Genomic DNA, 21,956 nt, shown 5'->3' with positions numbered 1-21,956 from the left:
TCCGGTTATTCTAAGTTAAATTATACAATGATCTACGATTAACATGGTCATAAATAAAATTTATGTATAAACTATGATAAATAAACCCAAGTTTCTTTGAAAAATGTACTAGTTAGACTTTACTTCTGTTCTTGTGAGATATTTTTAGAAGGTCTGAACAACCGATATTGAATGTTTAAACCAATTAAACTCATTTTCATTTTAGATATTGAACATAATCTAAACATGAAGAAGTTAGATATATGTTAAACCCAAAATACATTTCTAAAGTTTTAATGGTGACTAAAATAAAGAGAAAATGTCAAAATCTGAGTTTGAAATTTGAAATTGTAAGAAAAAACAAACAGAAGAGGAAAAAGGTAAAGATTGTAAAGATTATGTGACAAAACATATACACATAAGAGATGTATAGGCAGCCCTTACATCACTAACAAATAAACAAAATGAACAGATTTAACTAACACAAACACTTATTTAACATCCTTTAATGATATGATGGTGGGTTTATTAATCACCAATATGTCACAATTCCTGAAACATGTTTTGTCAAAATGTCAACAACTTGAAAATGGCCAAGAAGGTAGACAAGTTGAACTTGACGTTGTTGCACACGATCACGAACAAAATGAATGTTTAGATAAAAAATGTTTGGAGCGATAGTGCATAACAGGATTGACAGCAAGGAGAATTGCACCAAGGTTGTGAGAATAAATGATAGGATTGGAGTATAAAAGACCATATAAAGTTCCCGAAGAAGAGAAGCTATCCAAATTATTTCAACAAGCCCAAAAGCTATACTTTGGTACTCTACTTCAATGCTGCTGTGAGACACAACTCCTTGTTTGTGAGAGCCCCAGGAAACAAGATTGCGACCAACATAACCCCAATCAGCATCACTAAAACCAACAATGGACGAAGCAGGAGAGCTTTGGAGAAGAAGACAACGATCAACTGTCCCAGCCAAATAATGAAGGATGCGCTTCACAACTTTCCAATGAATGATGTTATTGAGGTTGATGCGTGTATTGACATATGTTGGCTTCTTTCTTTACCTTTAATCAAATGTACTGAGAGTTGTATTACCAAACAAGAGTTATATTCAAAGGGACTTATGCAAAATCTCAAGTAACTTTAATCTGTTGTGACTTGTTATGAAGTTGTTCTAAAACAATTTTCATGGTATTGTTGTAAATGATTTCATTTAAATAAAGTAAGACAAGATTGAAAGTAACCAATATATATTAGGATTGGATTTCACCTATCTCCTCACCTGTACTTTTACTTATTCAATATATATCAATGCAATTATCCGTGTCACTAAAAGTTTTTAGCTAATTCTAATTAATCACTTGAATTTAGAACCTCAGGATCTCAATCATAACGTTGATTCCTCAATTACTAATAAATGAATAATTGCTTTAAATGTAGAACTTTTAACTCAACAAAGTATTTAAATCTATTCCTAATATTTAAACACATTACATAGTTTGGTTGGATCTTAGACATAAGATTAATTTCCCAACTCAATTCACATCAATTATATAAAATGAACGATCAATTCATCAAGTATTAAAGCATAAACCATGTCATTAACACATGAATAACAACAATGATATATATAATACAGAAAACTAACGTATTAATGCATTCAACTTCAATGCAAGAGAGTTAGTCATGTTGATGATTCTTGTTACCAGTTGTTATCCCTCTCTCATGATTATCTAAAATATTACAATGAATATAAAGAGAAATCCTAAGAAAAAGGTCTAAGAGAAGAACTCCTAACACTCTATTTTTCTAGAAAATATAGATTGACACTCAACTCGAATCTTTAGTGCTCAGCAGGGGAAGTTTCCTCCTATGCAAGACTTTCTTGTGACTTAACTTTTTGCTTTAGTGTTTTCCTTCCTAAAACCCCTTTGGGCTTAGCTCTTCCTCACGATGTTTAAGCTCTCCAGATTTAATCAATGTAGGTTTCTTTCACCGGAGGATTTCTTCCATGGCTCAGTTCCTTGCATTGAGGCTCAGCTGTGCAGACAATTTTAAATGTGCAGACAATGAAAAGCTTTGTTCTTTGAGTTGTAGTTGTTGTTTGAAGACGAAGGCCCAGAGGTGAGATAAGCTTGGAGAGGAATATTATCATTGTTGATCTTTTGTTTGTCAAAACATTTTTCTCGTGACAATAGTAAAGATTCAATCTCTTCAACCGTGTGTGAATCAATGAGAGATAGAATAGAAGTTATAAAACTGTCATAATTAACCATCTAGAATGGCTTTAATACGATCATTAGTGGTAATTAATCAGAGAACCAATAGCAGCGAAGGTGTCAACAATCTTTTTGTTATCAAGAAAGATAAACCATTTTTGTGAGAAGGGGCACAGAAGCTAGGAGCTAGGCAACAAGCAATTGATCTTGTTGATCATAGTTTAGAAAATTTGAAGTGATGCTGTTAGAAATCGCATCCTTGGGAGTGAGAAATTGGAAGGGAATATCATGACCTTCCAAGAATTTGGTCAGGTTTAGACCTTTCACGGTGGCAAGAACTTGTTACCAGAGTGCATTTTCAGAGTATGAGGTGGAAAGGAAGAAGAAGAAATAACATTTTCAGAGTGAAGGCTGAAGAAGAAAAGAACGGAAGCCATGGAAGAACTTAGATCAGCTCTTGATACTATCTAAGAGGAAAGAGAGAGAAGAGGAAAAAGAAAAACATTATATTTTATTATATGAACGAGACATTTACACATAAGATATATATAGACAAATATTATATCACTAACAAATATACATAATGAATATACAAACAGTTACCCACCTGAAATTTCTATATATATATATATATATATATATATAGTCTTCTCTTCCCTTTCCTCGTCAACAATCATTGGTCATTGGGCGAATTATCCTATTCAACACTCATTGCTTTCCATCTTTCTCTCTCCTTCGTTTCCTGCGACACATTCCGTTCTCCACTTTTTCTCTCTTTCTTTCAATTCCATCTCTCGCACCTTCCTTCCACAACCTTCACCTCATCGCGTTGATAGATCACTTTCAATCTTGCCAAGGTACTTCCTTTTCCTCGCCCAAGATTTTGTATTTGCGTCACAAACGTTTCCCCAACTGGATTTTCCAGGACCTGCTTTGACGAGCCATACGTTATCGGTATTACCAATAAAAACGATTTGATACGTAATTTTTTTTTAAAATTTAGTTTTTTCCGACAACTTGACAAGTTTAAGGCACCTGACTTGGTATTTTTTGTCGAAAGATTTCGAACCAAGTGGATTTGACCCTTTCTTTTTATTTTCCTTCGATGAAGAAAAAAAATTAAATTTTGTTTGATGGGTTGAGTTTCTTCAATGAACAGAAATTGATGCTGAGATGGGTCTCTAGTAAGGGAATAGTTTGAATTGAAGAGCTTGGCGTTGGTGGATGATTGGTTGTGGGGGACTGTTTGGGGTTCTTATGAAGAGTGCTGGAACTACTGAGTTGAATGCCTTCTACCCCATTCGACCAGAATGCCAAGCTGATGTTCCCGCCCCTCGTTTTAAACCAAGGGTGAGCTTTTGCTTCTCAACCAATGCTTTCTTGGTACACTTCTTAGTGCATGGTCATTTTATTTTGATCACTAATGCACACCAATTCAATTAATTTCATTTGGAATGATTGTGCACTTGGTACCCCTTTGAATGTGATGTGTCACACATTCATACTAGCGCAAGATTGAAATGTGTGCTTCTGTTTCTTCCACGCATACCACATAGATGGTGTTTAGGAATTTTGCAAAAGGAAAAATAGTCTTATGATTTACACACTGCATTTTCTGTTTCCACAGGCTGGCAAAACTCTAAGTCAAAGAAGATGGCTAGCATCATTCTCTGCAGATGGTCACTTGGATATTGCAAAAGTGCTACGACGAATTCAGCGAGGGGTAATTTCTATTGTTTACTTGCACAGTGCTTGTAATTTTGTTGCGGAATCTATCTATAACGATTAATGAGTAATAGCTATCTTTCTTTCAGCTTCCTGCCTCTATTTTTGTGCCTCTGTTTGTTTTCGGATTTGCAATCACTCTGAAAACACTAGTTCAATTACATGATCCTTTCCCTATAGTTTGAGACCGTATCAATAATATAAAAACTTAATTGTTATGTCAAGTGTGCGCTTGAGTTCCATCCTGGGAAAAACTGAACAAGAAGATTAATATATAAAGAGAAAATACCCACAAACTTATTGTCTTGAGATTTTGGGTTTTAACTGGTATCTTACTCTCTTATTTGGGTTTGTTCATAGTTTATTGGTGTCAAATCTCCTCTATGTATCCCCTCAAAGAACCTAACATTTTGGTTAGAAATGTTACAAAAAGCATAAAACCATTAATATGCCTTAAATCTTAACTCAATAGTTTAAACATTGCAAAGAGTTAGTTTATGGCATGATGAGTCTTGTTGTAGTAGGTAGGCTAATATAATTCTCAGCACATTTGATCACGCATGCACAAACTCAATTGGTCAAAAACAAAATGAGCTTGAGACATGTGACTTGGTGAAGTCTTCAATGTTTTATACGTGTCATTCACAAGTCCCCAAGACTTAATATGCTCATCTCAACTATTGTTGAGTCAATGAAATAGTATGAGTTTTTATTTTGGACCTAGGAACTAAGAAGAAGGGAAGAGAGAGAGGGTGAGTTTTTATTTTGAACCTAGGAACTCAGAAGAAGGGAAGAGAGAGAGGGAGATACGTGTGTGTATTTGGAAAATTAGGGTTTTTCTGATAATCAATTATTGAAATTTATAATTTTAGACTGTTTTAGATGAGACTTTTTAAAGTTTTAAAACTACCTTAGGCCACCAAGTTCCATAGTCAAATAAAGTATACCAAAAAAGGCTCATTTTAACTTCAAATTAATTTTTAAAAATTAGTTAATACAAAAGAAAAAGGTTTGCAAAGTCCATCATTATCATGGGAAAAAGGAACAGGGTAGAGAAGCAAATCGACAGATTTACACTGCCCCAAAGCCAACTTCTTGTGATCTCATATGTGCGACTTGCTAATTTGTTTTAAAGCTAAAGACACACACGGTGATTGGCAAGGGCTTGAAAACAGCTAAAATCAAACTACTGGATCATTTATCCTTTTGAAACACTTAGAACCTAAATGCCTAATTGCTATAGTTCTATCCCTGTTGTCATCATTCATTTATCTGGCCAAGGCATTTGTATTCTTCAAGCCCCAGACGCTCTTGCTTGAGAATAAAATGATTAGAAGTGTTGCCAAAGTATAAAATCGTTAATGTGTTTTGTACCTATGAGCATAAGTTGGTTGATGACACCCCCCTCCCTGTTCTTCAAATGCCTTTGAGACACTCTCCATAAAAGATACACCATAAGATGATTATTTGTGATGACCATTTCAAGTGCTTGATATTTTTCATACAATGTACACCAACAAAGTTAAATTCAGTATCATATAATTGATCAAGTTTTATTCCTTCTGATTTGTGCCTGCACTTATTTCTATAAATTATTTAGGGTGTCCATCCTTCAATCAAAGGGGAAGTGTGGGAGTTCTTGCTAGGTTGCTATGATCCTAACAGTACACTTGAAGAACGGAATGAGCTCAAGCAACGCAGGAGGTATATTTTCCTTTAAATGTTTCTCTATAAAATCTGTCATCTTCTTCTGGATTCAGGCTTATGTTCATTAGGAATGCAATTGGTGTTGTTTCTAAGACAATTGATGTTATTGGTGCACTTTTCACTTTGTCTTGTTTTTCCTGTGAAAAGGGATCATGTTATCACTTTTGTTGTGACTAACATATTTGGAAATTAAAACAAATCAAATAAGTTGACTATACTTAGCTGTCATCCATGAATCCTGCAGTGCTTTCTTGCTGACTCCAGCTTTCAAGTATTGTTGATCAGTTTGGCACAAAAGAGAAGAAAGGCTTAGGAGCAGCCAAGGCTATGACTGTTACTGATACAGACCCAAACTTTATTGGGCTGAATGAGCCCTTGATCCAAGAAGAAAAGATCAAGAATAGATGGGGTAGAGTATATGAGAGAAAAAAGACTAGGAAGGGTGACGTGGCACACTAGGGAGGAATAGGTTGGTTAGAAGAGAGAGAAAGGGGTATGGTTGTTTTAAAAAGAATCAGGCAGTGAAGTTTTGGGGGAAGACGGTTATTTTGTTTAGTGGAAAGGGAACCATTCTTGGTTTCTCTGAGGAGCTTGGCTCTGGGCAGTGAGATATTCATATCTTACTGATTTTCTTGTTGTGCAGAAAATAAAAATCATCCATATTCCATTTGAGTCTTCATTTAATTTTTTTTGTTCTTTAAAAAACCTTATCATTGGTCCGACCTGCCGGATAGTCGCACACAATGCCACTGAAGAAGAACAATACTCAAGGGGAACCGGTAGCTGAGGAGAATGATGAGACGAAGGTAGGGTTCGTTGCAGGAGAAGTGACCAAACTCAAGGCAATTGTTGAGGAGCTAGTTGCGAATCGTTGCAGAACCAAACCCATTTGGAGAATGTTCGTAAGGACGCCGCTGAGCAGATCACAATATTACGTAAGGAGGCAGCTGAGAATCAATCAAAGTTGCTCAACCTAATGTCAGGATTTACGAAGGGAAGAGAGAACGAGGACGAAGGACAGGGGTCGGTGGAACAGAAGAAAACAAATTCGGTAAAGGTTATACCGAAGGTGTTTCCAAGTATGAAACAACTTGACGGAGATGATTTGTTGGAATTTCGCCAATCGATGAAGAAAATAGAGTTGCCGTCATTCCACGGTGAAGATCCCGCAGGGTGGATTGCGAGGGCAGAGGTTTATTTTAATGTCCAAGAGACACGAGAAGCCCTTCGTGTAAACCTTGCCCATCTATGTATGGAAGGAAGCACGATACATTTTCTTCAGTCTCTGTTGAATGAATGAGGAGTTAACATGGGAAGATTTGAAAAGAGAGATGCTGGAGAGATATGGAGGAATGGGTGAAGGTAGTGTTTATGATCAATTGGTTTCTCTGAAACAAACAGGAAGTGTGGAGGATTATATTAGAAGTTTTGAATATTTGATTACACAGGTACCGCGAATGCATGACGAACAGTTCTTTTCATACTTTACTCAAGGGTTAAAAGCCAAAATTCGCGCAAGAATGCGAAGTTTACACGTTGCAAACCCTCTCTCTAGGGGGCGCATGATGAATGTGGCTCGTGCAATTGATGTGGAGATGTCAGGGAGAAACAAAATGTGGCAGGGAAGAGGTGAGCCACGTAGTGATGGTAAAACCCAATTGGGAAACCGACCTGTCTTTAGTGTGTTGGGTAAAACTGGCCCAAAACAGAATGGGGGCAATTGGGGAGGAAATGGACCAGGCCCAAGTGAAAAAAAAGATTGGGGTGGACAAAGTAGAACTGGACCTAAAGATAGAGGAGCCAATCATCTCACCTATCAGGATCTCTTGGACAGAAAACAAAAAGGTTTGTGTTATAAGTGTGGTGGGTTATTTGGACCCCTCCATCGATGCCCGGTGAAACAGCTTCGGGTCATCATGATTGACGAGGAAATCCAAGTCGAATGCGACAAGAGAGAAGAGGAAAGCGACAACGATGAAGAGGAATACGAGGTTGTAGCTCCGTGCACGGCATTAAATATCTGTACTATTGAGAGCGACAATGATGATCAACCGAGAACAATGAAGTTGCGTGGAATGATTGGAGAGATTCCTATGTTGTTTTTGATAGATAGTGGCGCTACCCACAATTTTATTTCTAGGAGACTTGTTGAAGCGTTGGGTTGGAAGTGGGAAAGGACAAAACAAATGAAGATTTTAATGGGAGATGGACACAAATTAGAAACTCAAGGTGTTTGTTGAGGTATAAAGGTAAGGTTTGATGAGGGAGAATTTGAAATCGATGCATTTCTCTTTGACTTGGAGGATATGGATATATTATTAGGAATGTCGTGGTTAACGACGTTGGGAGAAACTACGGTGGATTGGAAAAAACAGATTATGAAAGTACAAACTAATCAAGGTGAAAGGTTGCTGAGAGGGGTTCCTCATGGGAATTCCTTGGTAATGTTAGTTTGTGGTTTATTGGAAGATCAAGGAAAAACGGAGAGTGATGGGCTGAGCTCAGAGCAGAGGAGCGTCCTGGACAATATGTTGCAGCAATTTAGTGAGGTGTTTGAGGAACCAAAAGGGCTGCCACCTGTACGTGTGAAGGAGCACAGGATCAATCTTAAACCAGAACAGGAACCTATTAATGTGAGACCCTATCGTTATGCTTACCATCAGAAGAATGAAATTGGGAAACAAGTGCGAGAATTGATAGAGGTGGGCTATGTGCGGCACAGCCAGAGTGCTTATTCCAGTCCCGTAATTTTGGTGAAAAAGAAAAACAACAAGTGGCGTATGTGTGTTGATTATAGAGCATTGAATAAAGCCACTATCCCTGATAAATTTCCCATACCGGTTATCGAGGAATTGTTGGATGAGTTGCATGGTGCCAGGTTTTTCTCTAAACTCGATCTTCGTTCGGGTTATCATCAAGTTAGGATGAAGGAGGAAGATATACCAAAAACTGCATTCAGAACACGAGGGTCATTACGAATACCTGGTGATGCCCTTTGGATTAATGAATGCACCTTCAACCTTTCAAGCACTCATGAATGAAGTCTTTCGTACGTTGTTACGGCAAGGAGTACTGGTGTTTTTTGATGACATTCTCGTATACAGTAGTAGCTGGGAAGAACATTTGCAATTACTGGAAAGGGTGTTGGAAGTGTTGAGAACTAACCAGTTATTTGCAAACAAGGAAAAATGCATGTTTGGGCAGGAAAGTGTTAATATTTGGGGCACATTTCTCAATACAAGGAGTTGCGGTTGACACGGCCAAGATTAACAGCGTCATGGAGTGGCCTGTCCCTAAGAATGTGAAGGGAGTTCGTGGTTTTCTGGGTCTTACAAGCTACTACCGTAAATTCATTAAGGATTATGGTAAGGTAGCCAAACCCCTAACAAAGTTAACTAAAAAAGATGGTTTTGGTTGGAATGAGAAGGCTCAAGAAGCCTTTGAAGAACTTAAACGAAGGATTACCACCGCACCGGTATTATAGCAAGGCTTTGAGTCCTCGTAATTTGACAAAATCGGCCTACGAGAGAGAATTGATGGCGGTAGCATTGGCAATACAGCATTGTAGACCTTATATTTTGGGTAGAAAATTTACTGTTTTCTCAGATCAAAAGAGTTTGAAACAATTAATGCAGCAACGTATAACTACTGGGGCACAACAAAACTGGTTGGCAAAGTTGTTAGGCTATAATTTTGAGATTGTTTACAAGCCTGGTAAAGAGAATCAGGGGGCCGATGCTTTGTCTCGCAACAGAGAAGAAATGGAAATAAATAGTATGGTGTATTTTCCAATCTGGTTAGATTGGCAAGAACTCAATGCCGAAGTGCATGCTAATGATAAATTAAAGAAGATAATTGAAGAGGTGAAGGCAGGACAGGGTGGGCATGCTCATGCGGGTTACGAATACAAGCAGGGAGTATTATACTATAAAAATCGCCTTCTTGTTCCGGAAAAATCAGATTGGATTCCTGTTAGGATATAGAGTAAGGGGAAAGGGGATTAGGGTAGAAGGGAGAGGACTGTATAAATAGATTGACTGTATATTTAGAAGGGACTTTTTGATGAATTGATTTGTTGACAGGTATTGACCTATGAAGAGGGTTAAGCCTTGGTTTCCATTCTGTACAATGATTCTTACTGTGAATAGAATTCAGTTTCCTTCTTTCTGTGTGTTTTTCTGCGAGGAAGAGAGTTCTTGATTAGGTTCCCCATTTAGGAACCTATCAATTGGTCCGACCTGCCGGATTCGCTTGGGAGGGGACTGCTAGATCAAGAAGGGATCAAGAAGTAATCAAGAAAGGGTGGAGGCATGGAAGGAAGAAACGATACCTTGGAGAGGAGGACCAGCGAACTGAGAATGAACATGGCAGCAATATGCCAAGATTACGCAGCAATACGCCAAGATTTGCAAGAAATTATGAAAATGTTGAGTGGGCGAACCAGCAACCAGGAGGGCCAACAGTCGGACAACAGCCAAGCCTCCGTCAACGAGAACAAAAGGAGGCAAGAGGAGGAAGTGGGAGAGCCAAGGGGTGAACGCCATGAAGGGCAACCCAGTTGGAGGACAAGGGTAGAATTACCCACTTTCGAAGGGTTTGATCCTATGGGATGGATTGCTAGGGCGGAGACAGTTTTTGAGACCCAGGGGGTGATAGAGGAAGAAAAAGTGCGTCGGACATACAGTAGCATGGAGGGAAGTGCTGGCTATTGGATCCAAGCCTGGAAGGCTAAAGCCAAGAATCCTTCTTGGGAAGGACTGAAGAAAGCTATGGTGATAAGGTTTGGAACAATTGTTGAGCGTTTGTTGAAACAGACGGGGACGGTAGACGAGTATGTACGAGACTTCAAGAAATTGGCAGGACAAACGAAGAGGGTACCGGACGAGCAGCTGTCAGGATATTTTCTGGCGGGATTGCAAGTGGACATTCAGAACCAAGTCCAACTGTATGACTCGCAGGAAGTGATGGTAGCGAAGCGGATCTCAAGGGATGTGGAGGCTGGGTTGCAAGAACTGATACGCAACAAGGTGCGTCTTCTTGATCCTCAGGAATTGATGGCCGCGATGCCAATCGCACGGGATGGGGAGGAACTTAACGGAGGAGCGAAGACCAGAGGAGGAGGAATGGGAAGAAACCTGACGAATTGGAGTAGACCGAGCGGGGTGGCGTCGCGGGTTGAACCCAGTCGACAAACCCAGAACCGAACGAGGCCAGCGGAGAATAGTGGGTCGGTGCGCAAGGAGGTGACACAGGCGAGCGGGCTTGCGAAGTCAAACTTCGATAACAGAGGGAGAAATTCTGGGAATTTACCCTACTCACCGTTTGCGAAACGTAGGAAGGAGGAAAGTTGTTTCGGGTGTGGAGGGGCTTTCGGCCCAGGTCATCAATGCCCAGAAAGAAGTTTGAGGATGTTGATGATGGTTGAGGACGAGGAGGAAGATGGAACAGAGGCAGAGACAGAGTTGGCTCAGATGCAGATGAAGCTTTCTGCGTTTTCTGCTGGGGGCCTGACGCAACCCAAAAAGATGAAATTGCAAGGAGAAATTGAGGAAAAACGAGCTTTAATTTTGATGGACAGTGGCGCGTCCCATAAATACGGTCTCTTATTTCGACCACCACCCAAACCCCCAGACTTGAAGTTGCAGGTATCGATAGAAGCAATTGAAAATCACAGGCCACAAGTTATGGTAATTGATGAGATTGGTACAAAACATGAAGCAATGGCTGCAAGCACAATTGCACAACGTGGGATTCAGTTTATTGCCATTGCTCATGGAATCCCAATTGAAAAATGATGATGTAAAAAGTAGTGAAACTTTTGGGTGCAGGTAGTAGCAGCGGGTTCCTTCCTATGATCAGACCATATCACAATGCCATCGGCTCAAGCTTCCCGATTCCAACCTTGAGGACAAGGTTGTTCTGCAGGGGGTGTATTGTTAGGATATAGAGTAAGGGGAAAGGGGATTAGGGTAGAAGGGAGAGGACTGTATAAATAGATTGACTGTATAGTTAGAAGGGACTTTTTGATGAATTGATTTGTTGACAGGTATTGACCTGTGAAGAGGGTTAAGCCTCGGTTTCCATTATGTACAGTGATTCTTACTGTGAATAGAATTCAGTTTCCTTCTTTCTGTGTCTTTTTCTGCGAGGAAGAGAGTTCTTGATTAGGTTCCCCATTTAGGAACCTATCAATTCCTAAGTTCTTGGAAGAATTTCATGCTACTCCCCAAGGTGGTCATTCAGGTTTCTATCGTACATATAGGAGATTAGCAGCCAACTTGTATTGGAAAGGGATGAAAAAGGATGTCCAACAGTTTGTCCAAGCTTGTGACACATGTCGGAGGCAAAAATACATCACAACAGCTCTTGGTGGTTTACTACAACCACTACCAATTCCGAAAAGGATTTGGGAGGATCTAAGTATTGACTTCATTACGGGACTGCCAAGATCTAGAGGGTTCGAAGCCATATTGGTGGTTGTTGATCGTTTAACAAAATACTGTCATTTTGTGGCCCTTAAACATCCTTATACTGCAAAGGTTCTGGCTGAAATATTTGTTAAGGAGGTAGTGAGGCTTCATGGGATTCCCAATTCTGTGGTGAGTGATAGGGATCCAGTATTCATGAGTTTGTTTTGGAAAGAGTTCTTTAAGATGCAAGGCACCAAATTACAAATGAGCACAGCTTATCATCCGCAATCGGATGGACAAACTGAGGTAACAAACAGGTGTTTGGAGACTTATCTAAGGTGTTTTATCACTGACCAACCCAAAACGTGGGTGCTCTGGATGCCTTGGGCAGAGTCTTGGTTCAACACCACTTATCATGGATCTACAGGAATGACTCCTTTTGAAGCTGTCTATGGGAGATCACCCCCCAAGATTGTGCAAGTGGTGCAAGGAGAAGTGAGAGTTGAAGCTGTCCAGAAAGATCTTTTAGAGAAGGATGAGGTGTTAAGGCAACTAAAATCCCATTTGCTCCGTGCCCAGGACAGGATGAGGACTCAAGCCAATAAGCATCAAAAGGAAAGACACTTTGTTGTGGGTGATCTTGTGTTTTTAAAATTGAAACTGAATAGGCAGCAGTCTGTCATGAACAGGGTCAACCCAAAATTAAGTGCTAGATATTATGGCCCTTTTGAGATTGTGGAGAAAATTGGGGAAGTGGCATATCGACTGAAATTGCCACCAAATTTAAAGGTTCATCCTGTTTTTCATGTATCATTATTAAAAAGAGCTGTGGGTAAGTATAAGGTTGAGGAGCATATTCCTACTGGGTTGGAGGATGACAGAGCGGAATTATTAGTTCCCGAGGGGATCTTGGCGACTCGGAACATCACACAGAGGGGTGAAAATAAGAAGCAAGTGTTGGTGCATTGGAAGGGACAAAATGTTGACGAAGCTACTTGGGAAGATGAAGTGATAATTCAAAGCCAATTTCCAGAATTTAGCCTTGAGGACAAGGCTCTATTTCAAGAAAGGGGTATTGATACAGACCCAAACTTTATTGGGCTGAATGAGCCCTTGATCCAAGAAGAAAAGATCAAGAATAGATGGGGTAGAGTATATGAGAGAAAAAAGACTAGGAAGGGTGACGTGGCACACTAGGGAGGAATAGGTTGGTTAGAAGAGAGAGAAAGGGGTGTGGTTGTTTTAAAAAGAATCAGGCAGTGAAGTTTTGGGAGAGGACGGTTATTTTGTTTAGTGGAAAGGGAACCATTCTTGGTTTCTCTAAGGAGCTTGGCTCTGGGAAGTGAGATATTCATATCTTACTGATTTTCTTGTTCTGCAGAAAATAAAAATCATCCATATTCCATTTGAGTCTTCATTTAATTTTTTTTGTTCTTTAAAAAACCTTATCAGTTACTCTCAGTTGTGACCCAATAACAGCACCACTAGCAACATACTATTCCTTGCAGCGATGTCTCTGTGTGTGTGCTGTGTCTCCGTGTCTTGTTTTTTTCTCCATTTTCACATGTTTGTGACATGTCCGAAGCTGTGCTATATAGACTACCTGCTTCCTATCATTTGTTTTCATTTATAACCACTGTTACTGTTACCATTGCTGTTGCAGCACTTAGCCAAATCTTCATACTTTATTATTCTAATCAAAATTGTGAGACCAAAATTGTTATCTCTTGGATGCCATGCTTCCTATTAATCCTTGGCCTTGGTGCCTCGTAATATACGAACAATAAGATTAGTTTTGTTTGCTTTATCTGCCAAATAATCTAGACTCGAGAGGGTGACTTCTTTGCATTGATTGAAAATAAACAGAATGACATGTTTTGTAAATTTATTACTCAGGGGGCAGTATGATATGTGGAAAGCTGAATGTCAAAGGATGGTCCCAGTCATTGGTTCTGGAAAATTTATTACTACACCCCTCATTGATGATGATGGTCAGATAATAGATCCTTCTTTGGGAACTGTCCAGACTTCAGACAAGAAAGTTTTGCAGTGGTTGCAGTTATTACATCAGATCGGTACGTAACTGATTCTGCAAATACTTTTCCATTCTATTCGGTTTTAGTTTTGTTCAAAAGTTTTGCTTCTTGGACTTCATTTACCTGAAAAGCTAGTATCATAAATTTGCGGATTCATAAAAGTTGGAACTCTTTATGTACTCAGGTTGTCTCATAGATCAATGAAAGAAGCTTGGGTTGTGTTCTTTTTGTGGGTGTAAGGCCACAATTTTATCAGTACTTTTCACACAATTTGTTAGCAAGTAAATTTTCAATGCTAATAAGACAAATATCCTGAACATATAGTTTATACTTTCATAAATACAGCTAATTAACAAAAATTGGAAGTCATTAAAATGGAAAAGCGACCTGAAAATTTTGGATACCATTTAAGGCAGAATATGTGCCTTGGGCTTGTGATGTCAATGGCATCTGTTCCATGGTGTTCACAGAACAAGGTCATATGCTGTTAATTTTGCTTAAAAATTGTCTGCTTGTGTTTATTTATAATTAATTTGTTCTAACAAGCAGCCATGGTAGCAATTGATTATTTTTGCAATGTAGGCCTGGATGTTGTTCGAACAGATCGGGCCCTTGTCTTTTATGAAAGTGAAGTTAATCAAGCAAAACTTTGGGATGTGCTATCAGTTTATGCTTGGTTGGACAATGATATTGGTTATGTACAAGGTGAATTGTTATAGTTCTCCATTTGTAGATATTGAACTGAAATGGCTTTGAGAAGTCTCAGACGTTCTCAAAGGGTTATTTTCTTTGCAGGAATGAATGATATTTGCTCACCTATAATTATTCTTATTGAGAATGAAGCAGATTGCTACTGGTGCTTTGACCGTGCAATGCGAAGGATGGTAAGACAGACATAATACTTCAAACAAATTGCCTAAAAGTGCTAATTATATGTATTTCTTGGTTGGATAATCGATAATGGGCAACCACAATCTAGTGAATACTGCCTGGAGAAAATGTTAGAACACATGCCTAATTGTCCATCGGACTGATTCTTTTCATGCTTTGATTTTTTGTACATTTTTGTGCATGTACTCAGGGATGCTATTCTCACAACTTATTTGGTACTTTTTGTTAAAGTTTGTGAGTTGAGACTAGAAAAGGATGGAATTTCTCTAACTTCGTTCCTGTTCTATTCAGTTCACATACATGATTTCGATATTTCCTGAAATTTTTGTTGCACAAAGAGGTGTATGTTAAGTCCTGGAACACAGACTCACTACTGTTGGGATTGGAACTGATTTCTTAAGAAAAAGTAGTGGCTTATTCATTATTTTATTAGTGTTTGTACCCAGTCCTTTCTCAAATGTGGAAAATCAATTGACTATACTGCAGTTGAACATATTACTGTAGCTAGTTCAAATAAAGAAGTGTTTCTGATTCACTTGGATAATATTTAGTATAGTCTATCTCTTGCTGTCAATTTTGTTTTCGTGTGCTTTCAATTTGTATTTTTCACTTGCAATTACATTCTTGCTATTGTTTTCATATTAGAGAGAGAACTTCAGGTGCAGTGCAAGTTCAATGGGGGTCCAATCTCAGTTAGCTACACTCTCACAGATAATAAAAACAGTTGACCCTAAGCTTCATCATCACCTTGGTACGTAAAACTTCTCTAGGAAGCTTCTAAGGTGCTGAGTTATAGTTTCATATCTCAGATTCTTTTATCTTCATATTTGAACCAGATTCAGCGTCAAATGCATCCAAGATGGTATACGTTTGTTGAAATATTTTTTTCTTTGACAATGATTCCGAGATTGCATAAGAACAGAAAACTGTAGAGTTACCTGTCTGATTTTTATTAAAATTCATTGTCAATGGAGTTAAGGGGACGACTAATGAAGGGAGACATTGCATGATGAAGCATTCTTCTATATATCGATGTGAAAGAACCAAGAATTTTGTTTTTTCATTTCAACTTCATCTTTTATTTTTCAGAGGATTTAGATGGAGGAGAGTATCTCTTTGCATTTCGGATGCTTATGGTTCTTTTCCGAAGAGAATTTTCTTTTGCAGATACTTTATACCTTTGGGAGGTAAGGATGGTTTCAACAACAATATAACTTTTCTCAAGAAATGCACTTTTAAAAGTTGAGAGCTACCATTTTTCTGGTTCCTCAGCATTTCTTGATGAGATAGAGTACTTCACATTCATAGCTCATTGTTGAGACATAATATAGATTGTTTCCAGTTGATGTGGGGCATGGAATACAACCCAAATATCTTCATAAATTATGAGGATCCAGATTCTAAAACAAGAGGTACCTCACCAGCAAATGACAAAGTTTTGAAGCAATATGGAAAATTTGAGAGAAAAAATGTGAAGACTGGCTATACAGAGGAACATAGTGCACTGGCTGTTTTTCTTGTTGCAAGTGTTCTTGAGATCAAGAATCGGCGGATTTTGAATGAAGCCAAGGGTGTTGATGACGTTGTCAAGGTTCTTCTCTCTGTTTCCATCTCCCTTTATGGATTCATACATAATGTTGTTGCATATGTTTCTGCATCTATCTCACATGAAACTATCTCTTCAGATCTTGGGTGACATCACCTCAAATCTTGATGCTAAAAAGGCATGCACTGAAGCACTGAAAATTCAGAAAAAATACCTGAGCAAGGCAAGTTCCATTCTTTGTCTTTGTTTAGAAAAATCAGCTCTTATGGCCCATAATGTTATTTAAATCATTTTATTGTTTTTCTTCCAACAAAGATGTGTGAAGGTTGGTAGTTTTTCCATGCAGACCAAGAAGTGATGACAGAGATAAGAATATAGATCTCCTGCAACTATATGATGGCTTCTGAGGTTTCACTTGCTCTTCACAGACCATTGTTTTCTTTCTTTCATTTTTTCCTTCTCTTTGAAAAATACTTCTATGACGATGTTGCAAGGTCTAGAGAACAAGAAAACCTCAACTTTAGATACAAAATTCATTTATTTGGTTTATTTGTTGAAATGAAGTTTGAACTTAGGATATGATGTAAATTATTTAAATTCTCTACAACTAGGTCGATTTTAGTGAGTTGTATATTATAATTTTGATTTTGTTAAATATTTCTAAAGTGTAATTTATTAATATATTTAAAAAAATAAAGGGAAGTATATTTATAGTTTTAATGTGTCTGAAATATGGAAATGCTTGTTTTTTCGGAGGACACGAAATCTATTCATTTGGTTGTTGGGAGTCTTTCATGTTTCATTATATGTCAAATCAGAGCTGGCAAATATGTAAAGTATATATTCTTTAAAAATAACTGGAAGTTTATTAATAATTTTGATGTGTATGGAATATTGACAATTTATTTTTGGAGGAGAGGGTATTTTCAAAACTTGACTAAGAAATCTTGAATATTAACACAAAGCTAAGCTAAGCTGAACCGTCGAAAAGATTTGTTTTAGTATTAAATATAAGGAAAATGATACTTGAACAATCATTTTTGACAACATTTAGACACGTGCACACGTGTCAAAATCTGAGTGGTCCATTTTCATTTAATTTTTCCAACTAGATCACTCAGATTTTGACACGTGTGCGCGTGTCTAAATGTTGTCAAAAATGATTGTTCAAGTATCATTTTCCTAAATATAAACATGATTTTTCTTTTGAAAATTAATGATGGTTAAATTGAAAGCTAAAAATCCTCCTGCGGTTCAATTATGTACGCAAAAGTATAGAAGATTCCATAACTTTATAGTTAGGGATGACAAATGATTATATTGTTGAAAAAAGAATTCTTCTATCATTCTGGCTAGGGATGGTAGGGGCCGGGTAGGGATAGCAGATATTCGGTACTTGTTTAAAAGAATTTGGTTATCTGTGAAAAGAATAGATGGACTTTTTATACAACATCCACGGATATTGAAAATATTTTCATTCCTTTAATTTTTTAAATCAAATATTTAAAGAAACTCTTTGAAATATTTACTTGAAAATTTTGTATACGTAACTGTTCTTAAGAAAATACTTTAACATTTTAAGTTAGTGAAATGCATAAAAAGGTAATAAATATGAAAATTAATTAATGTAATTAATGTATTTTGTATACTGTGTTATTATACAATGTGGACTTTTTATCTAGATGGACATAACTCAAGTAACTAATTATCTTGATTAATCTTTGATTAATTTATCGGTTTAATTATACTTTAATGACGATCTTAAGTTAGTCAACTTAGTCAACATTTTCCAATTGTCAATTTTGGTTGGTCGATATGTATTTGACCAAGTCGTCTATATACGAGATCATACGATGAGGGTCAAGTACATCTAGGCACAAGTGGTCAAGATGTATTTGAACGTGTGAAGAATATTGTTTTGGTTGGTCGATATATAGGACTCAGTACATCTAGATGCATGTGGTCTAGATGTCCTCAGACATATATGATACATGTATGGTACAAGAAAAAAATTTCTTGATAGGATTCACATGGAGTGAATCATCATGCATCGAGAAGGTGTTTCTTCTATAACATTATTGGTAGAATTCAAATGGAGTAAATCATCATGCATTGAGAAGATGTTTCTTCGATAACTTTTAAAGTTGTATGTAATTCTAATTTACTTAAGGAAACATTTTATTAAAACCTCTGAAATACTTGAAAAACATTAGGGGGGTTGAATAGTGTTAATGAAAATATTTTTTTCAACCCTTCTAATATAGCATGTTGTCAATCTTTGCGATTTTCTTTTAAACACTTAGACGCTTAACCTAAAAAGTGATTATAACAAGAATTACTTTTTTCGTGCTATTCAAAATGTACATTGTAGATTTTATAAGAACTTTATTTGTTGAAGAGTAATAATTTAGCTTGGAAGGTTTTTGTGTTTAGAAATAAAAACACAACTGCAGGTTTTGTAAGATAAGTGTTTAGGCAAAAGAAGAGATAAATGCATAAATATTTTATACTAGTTCACTCTAACTGAACTACATCTAGTCTCCTCCGCAAAGGGTTCCACTATAATCTTCAACAAGATTACAACTGAATATTCACACCATTCTTGGTCTTCTCAGTCAGTGAATAACCACTTGTTATCCCAGATTATATGAGTATTCTCACAATTCCTGGTTTACAGTCAGCGAATAACCACCTGTTACCCCATATTAGATGAGTATAATTCGCACCACTCCTGGTACTAGGCAACCTTGCCTAGATTTTCTTAACTCAATTGAGTTCAATAAGTGTTTTAATTCTCTTCAGAATTGTAATTAAATATTGCTTAGTAGTCGTTCAAACTATTACTCTCGCAGAAAGGATGTGATTATAATACAATGCAAGCTAAACACTCGCAGGTGTTTCTCTTTTTTCTCTTTCTCTCTTTCTTACAATCACTAAGCAATATAACAATGAAGCTCAAGAGTATTTCTTTTCTTCTTTTCTCTTCTTCTCCTTTTCTACTTAGATATTTTCTTTTTCTTGAGCTCTTTGTTTTACTTCTTTTTTTTAGCACTTCTTAGGATGAATATTTTGTTGTATGCTATCTTCTTACTATCCTCTTGATTTTTTCTTTTAAAGGCTCTTCTATTTAAAGGCTTTTTGTATAAATTTTTGTTAGACTAAGCTCTTGGCCTTGATTCTTGTGCTTTCTCTTTCTTCGTGTACAACACCGTTGGATAAAGTCAACTTGTCAGAGCGAATATGATTTTTCAGTACTTTGCTTGAAGTAGGTTATACTTTCCTTAGGACATCGCTTCAAGTGAAGAACATTTTGCGAATATCTCTTTTGCATCTAATGTCCCACTTCTGAAATTTTGATTTGAAACTTGTGGATGCGTGTAGAATAGTTCATCTACAAAAAATAGAGTAGATTGTGAATGTAACAGATATGTCTTTTCTTATCACTTTTGTTATTTTTGAACGTTGAACATTTAATGACATTTAATGTTTATTCAGAACAACAAAGTAGTTTTTGATTTCCTACTATTGGGGTAGCATTTAACAATTAAGTTTTTCTTCTAACGATACCAAGCGTTGAGTAAAAACTTCATCGTTGGACGAAGTAATGTTTTAGCTCATGATATCGTTTAGACAATGTAAACGCATCTTATGATTTTGTTTGTTTAGATAAACAAAGTTTAGCATTATTTGTGTTATCTTTGGTGTTTTAAGTTTTAGTCTTTTAGGGCTTGTTCTTTTGAGTGGATTTGAGGGAGTGGATTTGAGGGGATTTGAGAGGATTTGAAGATAAATTTTTTTGTCGTTTATTTGAGTGAATTTGGAGGTAAATGAGAGTGAATTTGGAAATAAAATTTGTGAGAATTAGTATAGAATTGTATTGACGTGACAAATTAAAAAAATTTATTTCCAAATTCACTCTCATTTACCTCCAAATTCACTCAAATAAACGACAAAAAAATTTATCTTCAAATCCCCTCAAATCCACTCAAAAGAACAAGGTTGTTTTGTTAATGACATCGTCTTGATATTGTTTTGTTTTCTCGAGAGCTAAACTGAACACCTTTTAGGTATGATAAGCTTTACATATTTAGCTTCAACTCTCTTAGACGTTTTTTACTTGTTAGTCGTATAGCAATGCGTCTAGGTGTCTTGACTTAGTTTTTATTATGTTTCCTAAAATCCTAAGTGTTTTCCTAAGGTTTTTCTATGTTGGGGATTTTGAATCTAAGTCATATGCTATGTTGTTTTCAGATTATTATTTCGTTTAATCTTATTTGATTAAACTTCAAAACATGAGAGTGTTTAGGCACATAGACGATTTTGTCTTAACAACCTCCTTGTTACAACTCTGCGTAGAAAAATAAAATTCAATAATGGTGAGGAGTACATTTGGTTGAAACATATCACTAAATAAAATTAACTTTAATTGGCTCGCTTTCTAGGTCTTTGGTATGTTGATGTTGTTTAGATTTTTAATTTAATACGCTTCTTTGTCGAAGCTATGTCAAACTTGGAATGGTCCTTCCTAGTTTTACGACTTCTTTTTGTGCTTCTTTTGAATGTGTTTTTAGCTCACCCTTGGTTGCAATAGGTTTTAAGTTCTTCCATTTGCATAAACTTTTTTCTCTTTATCTCATTTGCTCTAAGTTGACCATCAATTTCTTCCATAGGTTATCGGAGAAGGGACATGACACCCTCAAATGTGTATAAGCTAACATGCATTACATATATGCTCTATTGGTCCAACATGAGCATCTTCCAACCTAGTTGCAAGGACGTTTCAACAATCTTTTCAACAAATGGGTGACATTGAGATGAAGGTACATATATGTGTTTAGATGTGATGGGTTGGGAATATGCCATATAAAAGTTGTCGACTTCTTGTATTCTCGTAAGTCACTAAAGTTTATAACACTACACTCTACACTCCTTTTAGGTTTTCTTTAGTCATTCTTCCTCTTAAGTTGAACAACTTCTCTTGAAAGCACAAACACCTTATCATATATATAATATATGTGTACCTTCATCTACTAAACTATCTAACTTTCGCATTATCTTGATTCTTTTTTTGCTATATGAATCACCTAGCTTGAGAAATATATTTTTTTATGAAAAAGAATAATTAATTATGATTAAGTATTTCGTTTTGAAGTATAATATTTCCTTTATTAATTATGCATATAAAAAAAATAATTATAATAAAAAATAAAATTAATTACATAAAAGCAATTAAAAGTGATAATAATGTATATACATTAAATAATAATAAAATTAATTATAATAAAAAATAAAAATAACATTATTATTAAAATTAATAATTAAATTATTATTTAATAACTGATTAAAATTAATCTATAATAAAAACAAATTTGATCATTTTATAATTTCCTTTGAAAATAATTATGTATATCAAATTATTTTTATTTTATTTTTT

The 21,956-nt window shown here is 36.5% G+C and overlaps 1 protein-coding gene across 4 annotated transcripts; it reads left to right on the top strand.

The window, feature by feature from the left end:
• Positions 1 to 2,863: 2,863 nt before the first annotated feature.
• LOC108326039 (rab GTPase-activating protein 22) lies at positions 2,864 to 17,242 on the top strand. Of its 4 annotated transcripts, none has more exons than XM_017559279.2 (12): positions 2,866 to 3,064; positions 3,367 to 3,557; positions 3,835 to 3,930; positions 5,533 to 5,636; positions 13,946 to 14,124; positions 14,668 to 14,790; positions 14,881 to 14,969; positions 15,622 to 15,727; positions 16,066 to 16,163; positions 16,319 to 16,567; positions 16,662 to 16,745; positions 16,869 to 17,242. In XM_017559279.2, the coding sequence occupies exons 2-12, from the start codon at positions 3,432 to 3,434 to the stop codon at positions 16,878 to 16,880; spliced, it is 1,266 nt and encodes a 421-aa protein (XP_017414768.1). In that variant the 5' UTR covers positions 2,866 to 3,064; positions 3,367 to 3,431; the 3' UTR covers positions 16,881 to 17,242. The 4 variants fall into 4 exon arrangements, with proteins under 4 accessions (XP_052730238.1, XP_052730239.1, XP_017414768.1 ...); XM_017559277.2 differs by having other exon boundaries at positions 16,838 to 17,242; XM_052874278.1 differs by lacking the exon at positions 14,668 to 14,790 and having other exon boundaries at positions 2,864 to 3,064; positions 16,838 to 17,242.
• The last annotated feature ends 4,714 nt before the right edge of the window (positions 17,243 to 21,956 follow it).

This window comes from Vigna angularis, chromosome 3 (genome assembly GCF_016808095.1).
Source record: "Vigna angularis cultivar LongXiaoDou No.4 chromosome 3, ASM1680809v1, whole genome shotgun sequence".
Lineage (NCBI taxonomy): Eukaryota > Viridiplantae > Streptophyta > Magnoliopsida > Fabales > Fabaceae > Vigna > Vigna angularis.
The sequence above is the reverse complement of the archived record's forward strand: the minus strand, read 5'-3'. Positions and strand labels throughout refer to the sequence as shown.